This window comes from Parasteatoda tepidariorum, chromosome 9, assembly GCF_982258835.1.
Source record: "Parasteatoda tepidariorum strain Cologne lab strain chromosome 9, Ptep-v5.0, whole genome shotgun sequence".
In the NCBI taxonomy this organism is placed as follows: Eukaryota; Metazoa; Arthropoda; class Arachnida; order Araneae; family Theridiidae; genus Parasteatoda; species Parasteatoda tepidariorum.
The window spans coordinates 64,437,676-64,452,136 of NC_141763.1; the positions used below are offsets into that span (position 1 = coordinate 64,437,676).

General features: G+C 33.7%; 1 protein-coding gene across 1 annotated transcript; it reads right to left on the reverse strand.

The window, feature by feature from the left end:
- Nucleotides 1–10,602: 10,602 nt before the first annotated feature.
- On the reverse strand, nucleotides 10,603–14,131 carry LOC147804129 (uncharacterized). The gene is made up of 2 exons (XM_087151439.1): nucleotides 13,535–14,131; nucleotides 10,603–13,380 (listed from the first exon to the last, which is right to left on the reverse strand). The coding sequence occupies exons 1-2, from the start codon at nucleotides 14,129–14,131 to the stop codon at nucleotides 10,603–10,605; spliced, it is 3,375 nt and encodes a 1,124-aa protein (XP_087007565.1).
- Between the last annotated feature and the right edge of the window lie 330 nt (nucleotides 14,132–14,461).

Below are 14,461 nucleotides of genomic sequence, written 5' to 3' on the forward strand. Positions count from 1 at the left end.
GGTGGACAAAATGTATTAAAATGACTTTTCTTGCTTTCCTTAGTATTTTATTTTTTTTTAGTTCAAACAATATTGTTTAATTATTGTAATTAATATAATTTATATATTATATAATTATATGCATTAGTTAATCATAATAATTTTTTAAGTGCCTAAAATATTTTTAAAAAAGGTTTTAATTAGCCAGTATTAGCTATCGTTAAATAAATTTTTTAAGTTATGCTTTAAAATATCTTTGAAGTTAATTTCCTCATCTTACACCCCTGTATATTCCATTACAAAAAACAAGAAAAAAAAAACTTATAGAGATGCATTAATAAACAGTTAAGCAATGTTGAAAAAATATGTAAGTCTCAGTTTATTCATAGTATGTATTTTATTTTTTTCCATGGAAATAGTTACATTTTAAATGGGTGCCTACTTAAGTTAAGATTGAATAAATGTGGACTTAAATGACATAAGCTGTATTTTTGTAGGCTGCACCAAGAGTAAGCTTTTAATTGAATGTGGAAATAAACTTAGTTTCTAATGGGTGGTTTCAAATACTCCAGATATTGTAAGTTACAACATGCTATCTCAATTTGGAATACATTGCTCCCCTTAGTTTAGTCATGAAAGCAGTAAAAAGTTAAGATGCCTTGATGTTAGTTTCACTTTATCTTCAACTTTTTAAGCCCAATTTAACACTCTTTAATTATGCTATTAACACATTTGAAGACATTCCTATGCACTCTTAAAATAGGCACTCAATCATAAAAATCTGTTGACTTGAACAAAAGTATTCAGGTTGATATCTATACAACTTACAAGAAATGTTTTGGAATAATTATATGTACCTTCAGATCGTGAAACCTGTATATCTAAAAAGACATGAAGACTATCTTATAACAAACATGCTACACCTAATAAGTTGCAGTTTATTGTCTGCTGACAAGAAAGGAAACTGTAAATGATTAGTTGAGTGATTTTTCTCTCGTGGTTTTAAAGATATTTTTCATAGTCATAAGAGTATGTATCTCTATTTTAAGTCTTAAATGCTTTGGAACTTCTAATATTTAAAAGTTTTTCATTCAAATAGTCTTTTTGTAAATGATGTTGCTGTTTTAAGAATTGTTCTATTCCTAAGAAATTTTCAGTATTAAATTCTTCTTAAGCCTTTAAATTTTTAAATATATATCCTTTTCCTTCTCAGCCTATTATATTCTAAATTTCTTCTTGGCTGACCAACATTGGCATCACTTGGGCCCAATTTTTAAGGGAGATACAATTAAAGTATGCACTCAATCCTAATTTCACAGATAAGAAAAAATTCTTAAATATGCTAAGTACCTACTAAAAGAGTAATTATTTTTTATTTTTTTCGTGTTTTTAATTTTAAGGAATTTAAACATGGGAATCGTGTTTGGTGGGTATATTACCTTTCCAATAGTTAGAAATCTCCAGAAGTCCCTTTCAATATTACTGACAAATAAAGAAAATTTTTGCATTTAGATTGTGAAGACAGATAGTATCAGAAAGATAAAGTTTTTTTTAAAAAAAAGGGAGGTTTAAAGAATTGCACAGTTTTTGCCAAATGTATGACATCAAACTTTCAAATGATTTTTCTTTACAGTTTCAATTAAGGTTTAAATCCCCTTAAAGTTAAAGAGATAAAAATCCACCATTCCTTTCCCCTGCTAACAATGACCATGCTGGTGAGATCTGGTTTGAGATATCTCCTCAATTAAGAAAGAAAAAATCTTTTCTAATGATAATTTTAGTTAAATTATCTACACCTGCTTAATGCTTATTTTTGTCATTTATAATTGTGCTAAGGTATTTAAAATGAAATCATTGCATGTTGTATGCAACAATGTTCCTCAGGGGGTTTGCTTCGTTGAAGTAAACACGGGAATCACGCTCCCGAGGTACCCCAGTGATATTCCCTCATCATTTTTCTTAAATTTCGGAATATGTAAATACAAAGTTTCTTAGGTTTTATCACGCTAAAAAAAGAAGCATTCTCTAAATAATTTGTGATTGCCTAAATTTATTCTTAGTGTCACAAATTCAGTTATTACAAGAGTGTTAGAATTTCAAGATCTTCTCAACAAGATAGCTATATCTGGCTCTTGTGCCAATAAACTTTAATTTACCGACTAATGACAAAATCTCTGAAAATTAAGGGTAAGAAGTAAAGAAATATTGAAAGTTTCCATAGCATATGGGAAATATTGTGTACCCTATTGTATTTAATATTTGAACGATTTCATTAGATAATTATGATAATATTTGAATACATGCCTAAATTATTCACAGGCACTAATTCAAGTCCTATTTAAATGTTGAAATTTCAGTGATGTAAAATCTATTTTTTAATTCTGTGTTAGAATACACAAAAAAATAATAAAATGAATCAGTTTAAACACAGCTTATATTTATTCTTCCTTATAAATATTTACAAAAAAAAGTTACAAGAGATCCTCCCTCTAGACCCTGCCAGTGCCCTATTTTTGGTCCGTAAACTGGGGCTAGGAGTTAGTTCCCCCTACAAAAGCATAAAAAATAAAATTCAAGTAAATAATACAATAAAATATTTGCAGAGAACTGAAAAATATCTATACTAAAAGTAATAAATTATATAGGATATTTAAAACACATATATACAAAGAATTATCTAAAAATTTGTATCCTAATTATACAAAGAAAAAAAATATTAAGAAGAGTAGCATTAGACTATATATTTGGTAAAAAATGAGAAAAATAAGCAGCAGTTAAGGTTTTAAGAAAACAATCATTCTGTGCAGGAAAAACTTCAATTACAACATAGCTGTTGTCATACGATGAAAATATAACAAAAATGCTCCTGTCAAATACATTCCCAGCTGGACCTGGCCATAATAAACATGCTAAGTTTCAAAACAGAAGACTTCGACATTTTGATCAGAGGAAAAGATGCATCTCTCTCTGTCTTCCATTTCCTGCCCAAGGAAAGTCGAAGCATTACCAGGAAAAACATCTGTTGCAGAGGCAACTTTCTTTTTCCAGTCAGGATTTTTATTCCTGCTATAAGGAAATAGCAAGAAGACCCAGTTATACGTTTCCTACGCTTACAAATCAAACTATTAGAACATTGCTTCTGTAATGCTATGTTTCGAACTTCTTGTTTTGTGAGGCATACTTTTTCCTGGAAAAATTTTGCTGTCGCATGATCCAGATTTGGAATGCTAAACTGCTAGAAAAGTTTTGTCTTCCAGGACAGCAATTTTCCTTCTCGGCTACTTTCCTAAAACAAAACAAAAGACATGACATAAACAATTCATTGAAATTCAGGAATTTTTTACTTATCTACTTTGAGAATTTTGTAAGGGATACTCAAGGTAGCAATAGCTTAATTATGTAAATGTTAAAAATAAGAAAAATATTTTATTGAATGCTGATCATTATGAAATGGTTTCATCTATATTAAAATTAAGTACGCAGTATCTAATATAGGTTAAATATAGACCTTTTTCTTCATCAAACACCGGTCTTATATCCTATCTTCTGACTTTTTGCAATATTGCATAAAATTAAAATTTTAAATGTGTAAAAATTCTTCTAAATCAGAAGATAATACAAAAATTCAAATTATTCAATCTGCAGGGAATATATCCATATTTAACTGAGTTTGCACCAACTATGATTGCCAATGCCTTTTAAGAAATTTAAAAATTGTACATTTTTTTGTTTTAAAAAATAGTAAAGAGGTTTGCATAAGGATAGCTACAAATTGGACACTTCTAAGTTGTTTTTCTTTAGTCCTAGGCATGCCACTGTCTGTGTCTGGAGATAGTCAATACTTGGCATTTATTTTCGTGAAGGTACCTGTATACGAGACATAAAATTTTTACACTAATTTGGAGAATTATACAAAAGAATAATTAATAACCCAAAAAATATTCCTACAGTTCTAAAAGAATAATCAAACTTCGTTGCTCACACAAAATGAAACATTTATTTATACTTCTATATCTCAATCAGAAGCAACATTGTTGCAATATATTTTTTCCTTATATGTTTGACTACAATTAGTCCGAATCTTGTTGAAAAATATTAAATTAATCGACATGAAAATTTTGTATTTCAGTAATCGGCTCCTAGAGCAATAAATTCGCATTTCTTTTATCTAAAAAAGCAACTAAATGGAAAATAACTTACACAATAGGCTTTGGTGTTGTTAAATAACAAGCTTTATGTCTGGCGAGAACTGAATAAGGACAGCTTTAACACAACTTAGTAATGTATCACTTTTAATGTGTTGCGCATTAAGTAATCTTAACAATTTTTAAATTTATAATATTTTATTTAAAAAATTGCTAGAAATTATTTTTTATTTACATAATCTATTAATTTTCGAAAAAGAAATTATGAGATACAAAACATACACTTACATAAATTTATACAACATATTAAATATTTTATAAACTGTTTCATTTACTTTCCTCCAAATGCTTTGTGCGAAATGAAAGTAGCACCCTTTAATTTTTGTGTCTACGAAGACATCCTTTAAGGGGACAAGGGAGGTTCAAATCAATTTTTTAAAATTTTTTCACAAATGTTTCGAAATTTTCTGAGTTAATAGATATATACAACACGAGATGCTGTATAAAATTTGGTTCAAAAATTTTAAAAAAGCACCCACAAAAAAAAGTTCCTGGCTCATCAATTTTTCAAATATTGTGTTAATATTCTTTTTAGAAACTGTAACAAAACTTGCTTATCACCATTAATATTATCCAAAGACTTTTTTTAGAAAAAGTAAAAAAGAGCAAACAAATGTGAAAATTATGTGACAACGCTGAAGAATTTTGGAGGTAATTATGCCAATAGCCCCAGCATATCTTGATTTGATAGCAAGAAATATTCCTGTACATATAAACAATACGTAAAAAAAAATTTCAAGTAAATTGAACCAAAATTAAGCCGCCTGGAACTTTTCGAAGTTATTAAAATGACGAAAAACAATAATTAGAGAAAACATCAATTTTAGGAAACTTTTAACAATATTAATTTTTCTGCTATATAATTGTGTGTAAAAAATAATGCAAAACATACATAAATTTGAATAAAATTTTATTATAGACAATGTAAATGTTTAAAAAATGTCATTATCGACAATGTGAATATTTTAAAAATGTCAAATTTATTGACATATTTCTATTTCATAAATAAATTTTTTTTATCATATACATTGCTCACATAACTATATGCTATTTAGCTAGTCTGTTTTTTTTCAAATTAAAAAAATTTGAAATTTAAAAACATAAATAAAAATTTAACTCAAGCGTTACAAGAATTTACAAGGCAATTAAAATTTCCCGGCTCCATATGTTTCACCTTCTCGTTTTAAAATTGTAGCATTTTTTGATGCACATTTTAGTTTTTTCAAATTTCTTTTTAGTTTATAATCAGTAGTTTTTCGCGCCTATCTCTTTTTTCAGCTTCCCATAAAAAACTCATTGGCATCAATTGTCGTTGAAAGTTGTTCAAACGAGCTGACACAGCCAATATTAAATTCTCGTACAGCCGAAATCACAGCTAATTCAAGTCTTTTTTTGGAAACGAAAATTTCTTTTTGACATTTATTCCAAATGCAAACACTCATTTGCATTCTGTGTCTTAGCTGACACACATTTCGCTAAAATGTCTTCAGATGCCAGTCGTTGGTATACCGGCATAATCTTCTCTGCAACTGTTTCTGATAGAACAGTTTTCATCGCAGTGTGGCTACCTGGTTTCTCACTTTTTGCTATTGCTCTTTGAAAGAAGCACCATGAAGTTTCACCAGCAGGGCATTTGTTGTGCATGGGTTTCTTATTACTTGACATGCAATGAAAAAGCGATGCATAAATAGCAGACTTCATTTTGGAAATATCGGGGGCATTATCTTTTTTCGCGCATCGATAGTAATTTTGAAGTCGCCTAATTGTTTCATCTTTCAGCGCACCTTTCTTTCTTCCGCCAAGAGTCACCCCTTTACTCTTTCACTCCTGCACCTTATTGCGCAAACCAGTCCCCAAGCGTTTTGCAGTGTGATTAATGCATTCTTTATTTATAATGGTATCACCATAAACTTTTCTTTACGCTGCTGTCATCTCCATACTATTAGATGATCCACTGAAATTCTTTTGGCATTTTGGTTCATGAGCCGAATACCATACATGGAATTCCGGACTGTTAGCTCCCAAATTATTTTTGGTAATTGGTCAGTCATGGCAGTACTTACTCAGTACTTCATAATCAACCACCAGTCCGGTTTCAATGTGAATGACGAAGCCTATACCATACAATGACGAATGGCCACGCTTTTGCCTGGTGCCATCATACAATAAGCAGATGTCAAGAATATCTTGTGTATCAGTAGCATCCACATAATAATGTTCCCTAATTATGTGGAATTTAATCTTTACAAGATTTTGAGTTTTGTAGTTCGCTGATTTGTGTGAAGAAGGTAAATAACTGTTGTTATGCACTAGAGAGCTGTCTCGCGGTGGTCTAGACGATGAGGCAATGGATCCACCTACAATTGAACTACAATCGAGTCAGTTGCAAGATTTTGACGAATGGCAATGGCGAGTCCGAACCCCCAGGAAGACCCATCTAGTGCATAAAAGATAAAATGAGGAAGAAGGCCGATGTTCCATTGATAAAGCAATGATGAGAGTTGCCATCGCCAGTCATAAAGAACGGTAATAAAACCTGTTAGAATTCAAAAGATGAATAGTTGGCTAGGTGGTCGGAGCAAGCATTAAAAAATGTTAAGAGTTGAGGTCAGTGGTCGGAGAAAGGATGTCCAAAATGTTATATTTAATCAATAACAGTCGAGAATATTATTAGTTGCGCAATTGATGAACTGAGAACTCAACAATAACGGAATAAACATTAGGGGCTCCGCTAGACAGAGTGAACGTCGATAAATTTGGTTATGATGCCGCGATATGGCGTAGTCTTTAAAAGACTAAGAACATGAGATAAAACAAAAGAGAGATAAGCAAAGAAGGGAGGGGGGTGGTCGATGCGAGTATGTCCATAAAGTTACTTTTAATAAATTACAGTCAATAATATTAATAATTATTCATTAGATGAAGTGAAAACTATAGAATACAAATTAACATCAAAGGCGCCGCTAGGCGGAGTAAGTAATTAGAGAATTTAATTTAGTGGTGACATTGTGGGATGAGTCGTAGTCTGAAAAAGACGAACAACCTGTAAGAAGACTGAAGATGAATGAAAAATTAAAAAGGGGGGGTGGTCGGTGCGAGGATGTCCGAAACGTTATATCTGATTTAATACAGTCGAGGGTAATATTAATTATGCATTAGATGATGTAAAAACTCTATAGTAAGGAAGGAAAGAAAGATTTAGGGCGCCGCTAGGCAGAGCAAGCAAGAAATTAATATTGGTGACTAATGATAAAATATCTCCAATTCATGAAATGGATGTTAAATAGGCCTGTTAGAAGGTGGATAATTAGAAATGAGACCGTCGGTCGGTGCGAGGAAGGTAGGTGCTAATATATGATCTAGCGGTAGCAAACAATTAAAAATATACAATGCAATATATAACAGAAGCACTAGAATAGAACAAGCAAGATAAGTATAATACTTGAGCCCCAAAGAGTGGGCAATAGTGTAAAAGCATAAAATGATATTTAAATTGGCATATTGCCAGGGATAGTAATGTGATAAAAAGGTCTGTTAAAGGAGTATAGGCTGTCGCTAGATTAAAGATAGTTTTCTTAAAATATAAAGTAATGGTACGATGTTAGTCTATGCAAAAACGGATGCAGCGGTAGTCGGTTTGACCTGGGTCTGTCCATATGTAAAAGAGAGGAATCCATAATCTTCTGATGAGCTGATACAAGAAAACGCTAAATGATCTTATGCTACATGAAATGTACATAAAAACATATTTAATACATGTGGAAAATAACTATATAAAAGGTATTAAAATAATCAGATAAGAAACTCACTGACACAATGAAAATACTAATATTTTAATGGTGTACATATATAAAACATTAAAAGATAAAAAGAAAGGCTTTAACCTATGTAAGATAGTTAAAAAATGCACTGGAAAAACATATGTGGGATAAAGATTCAATACATAATAAGACTGTAAACACTGATTACGATATTGGTGTAAGACAACAAAGATTTTGTATTACTATCGAAAAGATTAAAGTATAATAAGAAAATTATTATTAAAGAAAGGCGTGATGAAAAGCTCATAACTGTTTTTGCAATCATGAAGTTTGTTTACAATTTACTATGGGTAATGGAACACGATTTATAATGGAAAAGTGATGTTACTTTATAAAATCAGTGGATGGGAGAAAAATTTAAAAGAGGGCGGCAGGCTTTCAGAAATAGTTGGGGGAAACACATATTAAAAATTTAGACAAAAATATTAACTATAAGAAATTAATTTGAATGTTCAAAGTCAGCGTTTGCAATAAGCAAAAATTAACATAGCGACAGCCTATACTCTATCTCGTTAAATTTTAAAATGATACTGTTAAAAAGAGTATCAGACTGCCGGAAGATAAAAAGTTGATAAAATCTGAAAGATAATCGCATGGGCGATTGTAATAATGTATTTAGAGCCAAAAATGAAGTCGGAAATATAAAAATATTTGTTGCCAAAATTAGCGATGATTTCCACTTGCAGTGGATGACATGTTAATATGGCGGTCTGATACTCTAAGCCTAGATCAATGGAACATCGGATTTCAAAAATTGGAAAATATGCCTGACAGAGGCTCGAAAATACTCACCGGGGATGCCGTGAATGATTACATCCTGTTTTTATTAGCTTTTGGCTGTAAAGAATGGATATTTAATGCTTTTAGGAGCGGTTTTTTGGAGCTCCCAAAGGAGATGTTGTTACTTGGGTGGGAACTATATATTTTTTATTATTCTAAATTCTCTATTTTTTACCTTTATTCTTTATTTTTTGCTACTTTAAATTACCTAGTTACTATCAAAAGTGATGAAATATGAAATGCTTTTTATGTATATAAACTAAAATTTGAATTTTATTTTCCCTTAATTTTGTTCTATTTTGTTCTGTCTGTGTCTTCAATTTTCATTTTTGGTCACAGTTCTGTTTTGCTCTGTTCCTGTTGGCCTCCAATTAGGATGTTGAACTGATTTATATTCTTGGTTTAATATCATCTATCTTGTTTTTTTCTCTCTTGCCTTCTCTGTATTCCTGAATCCCTCTAGATCTGTGTGGTTTATAACTGATTTGTGATGGTCTTTTGCTCCTTCTGATTTGTCAACTGCTATGGGTTGCTCTTGCTGTGGGACTATTGGTAGTGATTAAATGCGAGTAAATACGAATTACATATGATCTATACTGACTATGATGATAAAACAGTTTTATCGAAGAAATAATTTCTTGATAAGTTATGTTTTTAGTCTAAAATTTCGTTATATTAAACACTAGCTGACCCGGCGAACTTTGTTCCGCCTTAATGTCAATAAATAAGCAGATTTTTTTTTTATTGGAAAAAATACAAAAAAAATTAAATTTCTACATCAATCATTCATAATTATTTCTGTATTTTAGTACATAGGTTGCTCTTCATTTAAGTACCTTGTGATACACGACATTTTTTGTTTTATTATCAGGCGCAAAAACAAACAACGCAGATGGTCTTCCGACCCGTGAACATGCCACGTATAATTGACCATGGGAAAAACATGAATGTTCTAGATTTAAACCACAAACTTTTAAGGATTGGCCTTGTGATTTGTTGATGGTCATGGCAAATGCAAGACGTATCGGAAATTGAAGTCTTTTAAATTCAAACGGCATATCGGTTGGGATCATCGGTATCCTCGGAATGAGAACTTCCTCACCTTTGAATTTTCCTATCATTATCGTAGCGTAAATTACATTGTTCATCAATTTTCTAACCACCAAACGCGTACCGTTGCACAGTTTTGGTTGGTTTATGTTTCGAAGCATGATTACTACGGAGCCAACCTTTAGGCGTAAATTGTGCGGTGGTAAGCCAGGCACGTCCAAAGAGTTTAAAATTTCAATTGGATAGTTGGTGGCTTCATCTTCATTTGTGACGCAGTCAATAGATTTGAATGAATGCATTGTTCCAATGATCTTATTTTGAATTATGTAGTTTAGGTCATCTACATCTTTATTCTTAGCCGCTAAAATTGCTCGCTCACTTATCCATTCATAATTTTTGTAGTTAGAAATAATTTCTGGAAATACATTGTTGATAAGTTCGTCTTTTGATGAGACAAAATTACAGAAATTATTTGGAAATGATATTAATCCGCTCGATTCATCGACAGGTACTTGACCATTACCGATAGTCAGCAATTGCTCCGAGAAATCTTCAGCAGATGTATCATTAAGCAATGTAACTCTCATGTTTGTTGTCAGTTGCAGTTTCTTCACATGGCGCCATAGATTTGACGATTTGAGGCAAGCGTTTATTTCGTCGGCAGCCGTAGATCTTGGAATTACTGGCAGTATTTGGCGGAAATAGCCAGAAAGTAAAATCATTGCTCCTCCGAAACATCTCGAGTCATTGCGTAAATCTTTTAATGTTCAGTTAAGTGCTTCTAATGCACGTTTATGCGCCATTGTGCATTCGTCCCAGATGATGATTTTCGATACCGCTAAAACTTCTGAGTGTTTTGCAATATTACACGTTAGTTCTTCAATAGTTTGAAGATTTAACGGTAATTTGAATGCTGAATGAGCCGTACGGCATCCTTCTAACAATGTGGCTGCTATTCCAGAAGAAGCAACTGCAACCGCTATGTTAGATCTCGCCCGAACAGTTGCTAAAACTAATGACATGAGGAATGTCTTGCCAGTTCCACCAGGGGCATCTAGGAAATATAAACCACCATATTCATTATCGATTGCCTTCATTAAAGTATCATAAACTTCCTTTTGTTGGTAATTCAACAGGGGTACATTCGTTTGAACTACTAAATCTAATTCCTGGTGATCATATTCACGTTCCCGTTCCAATTCTCGATTAAATGCGTCATTCATTTCACGATATGGTGCTGGCATTCCTAACCTGATTAATAAATTACCGCACATGAGGTAACACATATCTTCGATCAATAGTAAAGCACGATTATGTATCTCCTCATTCATCTCAATATCGTGATTTCTGGAACTGACACGAATTTGATGTAAAATATCTTCTGACATATTATCCTTGTATTTGTGCCACAGGTTACATGGGTTTGATGGAAAACATGTCGAAATTATGATAGCGAATAATGTGCGTATCTGACTTGGAGATGCAGAGATAATGGCTTCAGCGATTGTCGTATCCCAATGACTATCGTTTTCTAATAACTTCAATTCTTCACATGCAGCACAATATGTTGGGAATATTACACCATTAACAGTTTGTAGTGACTCAAATGACGTTGGCCCACGCACATTTACCAGCAACAACCGCAAATAGAAACATTCATTATTCTTTGGATGAACTGTATACATACGACCAAGAGCATCAGTAGAACGCACATCTGGATACCCAGGAACCGCATCGCCTTGCTTCCGTCTTTGAAAATTCTTCGATGAAGCATTCCAAGTATAATAACGTGGCATCTCCGAGTAAAGCAAAGTTCGTGCAAACTGATCGCTTTGGCAGATTGCAAAAAAACTGGTCAATGTAGTTGCTGGAGGTGTTTCAGCACGTTGCGTAGCATTCGAAGCCGTGAAATATACTCGTTGACCGTTCTCCAGATGCACCGCCAAATGCGTAACAGTAGGATGACGTTCGTGAATGGGAAATGCGAATATACGCCAAATCGCTTCATTACAGTTCACATAACGACCAACTTGATAGCGTGAAATTTCATCGTTGGTATTCGAGGATTGCAATCCAAAAACCGCCATATCACTGCCTTTCGTGACATATTTGCAAATATATTTTATGGACTTAACTGAATTGCAGTATTCAAAGTTGCAATGTGTCTTGAACGATTTAGAAATAAGTGGCGAATATGGAACAATCCAACTGTTGTCGACAACGAAATCCATTCTTTTCACTTTCGTTGTGACAGTTCGACCGTTGTCATCTGGTGATCGACGCCGATACAGCGGATAACCATCATTGCCAGTGACAGTCTCCGCCGTTAATTTCCGTGGATATCGTTTAGAGCACTTTCCATCGACCATGCAAGGTGATTGGGGATTGATGGCACCACACGGTCCATGAATCATATTAGTAGTAACAACATCATGTAGGTCTGGATCGACTTCATAATCAGGAATCTCAGCACATATGATATCATCTATTTGGTCAGGCTGAATTCTTTCCACTAACCAAATAAGAATGTGTGCGTGCGGCAGGCCTCGCTTTTGCCATTCGATTGAATACATCCAGCATCGAGTACCTCCAAAGACGCGTTGTTTAACAATAAAGTTCATCAGGGACCGAATTTTTTGCCTGAATATACGTGCTGTGATGTCGTGTCTATCACTTGATGTTTGTCCGGGAAGCAGCAATTGAGTAATTTCTATCCATTTTGGATTACAGGTAAAAGTAATAAAGAGATCGGGCCGACCGTAATGACGAACATATGTCATTGCATCTTGTGCATATTCATGCATATGACGTGGACTACCAATGTATGTCGCCGGCAGAATAGTTAATCGACCAATATTAGCTGCATTTCCTTCAGTACTAACTGCATCACGTAAATGGATGTACTCATCAGAACGCAGTTTGGCTTGGTTCAACCTAATGAATGTTAAACGTTCCGTCTCTATTTTTACATACATGTCAACGCAATACTGCTGAAACAATCGACGAAACCGCAGCAAATAGTTGTCAGCATTTTGACGAATCATCAAACGATATGCGTAATAATTCATTGAGCTAACTTTCTTTGTAGTTTCTTCACCTGAAATTAAAAGCGGGTATTGCAATGTGTCATATGATCGATGAGTTTCAGATATTTGTTGCAGTTGCCCAGTATCGCGACGTGTAAGCACAATATCGCGTTTTTCCAATTGTTCACCAACAATCAGGATGGCAACTTCGTCTACTGTTGGAGCATTAAATGTCCTTTCGTGTGTTCCAGATGGTCGTTTATCTGCTTTGATAACAACTTTATAGTCATCACTTGGCATGCGCTCTAAAGCACTTTTAAACAACCTGACCAACGCATGATGTTCATGAAGCAGACACTGCAAGTCTTGAAGAATTGCTCGCTTCATTCCTGCATTGATCTCTAGGCGTCGATCAAGTTGTTCTTCCATGTTGCCCATGAAATATATTTGTAAAAATTTATTCTGTGTATCTTCGAAAGGTAGTAATGATCCAATTCGATGATGAATCTGTCTTTGTATCTACAAAATAAAAACCAGACAGTATTAACTGGGTTATAAACACTTTTTTCGGTGGGAGAGTAGAGTTCAGAATTAGCAAATATACTACATAGGTACCAATAGATAAAGTAAGTTATTCTTTAACTACATTCTATATAAGTACAAAAATAAATACCTTAAATGTCGGATTAAATCCCCGTTCTTCGATAATATCTGCCCCAAATGACGTCATCTGGAAACAACCATTGTATTTTTGAGTATTTGCAAGAAAGTGGCGTGATTCTTGTGTTTCGCCACAAAGCAATGAATACAATGGCTCAGGTGGCGGAGTCAACAATGGCAATTTCACTTTACCATTAAGGCAGCATAATCCAGGCGTTTCTCCGGAAAACTTTAATGCACCACAATACTCGCAAACTACGTCCATTTGCCCAATGCAAACGCTAGGATGCAAGCTGTAATCATTGCTGCAATCGTATTGAAACGCTGCTCGATTCAAATCAGCACTTGATAAATATCTTGTTCTGCGTCGCAAATTATCTATTTGTTGACCTCTGTTGTTCGCTCGACGATTCTGCATTGCCAACCGAGCTGTTTCACGGGCTGCCTCACTTTGCTCTCGTGATTGAGAAGCACGAAGTCGAGCCATACTATCGCGGCGCTGTTCACGTGCAATTTCTTGTTCTTCTTCAGTCCTTTCATTTGCAGTATTTCGTATTCTTCTTGCATCACGGCTTTGTCGGGAAAGATTCGATCGTCTTGGTCGCGGCATTATTAATTATTAATGATCCAATTCGATGATGAATCTGTCCTTGTATCTACAAAATAAAAACCAGACAGTATTAACTGGGTTATAAACACTTTTTTCGGTGGGAGAGTAGAGTTCAGAATTAGCAAATATACTACATACGTAGGTACCAATAGATAAAGTAAGTTATTCTTTCGGCGGATATTTTTTCGGCGGAAATCTTTTGGCTATTGCTTTTAGCACTGATTGAAAACCGTCTTCGCCATTAACAGCTTGAGCTTGGCGCCATATAAATTCGATAAGGTATTACGAAAAACCACGTAGGGTTGCCGTAAGTAGGGTCGCCAAATTTGG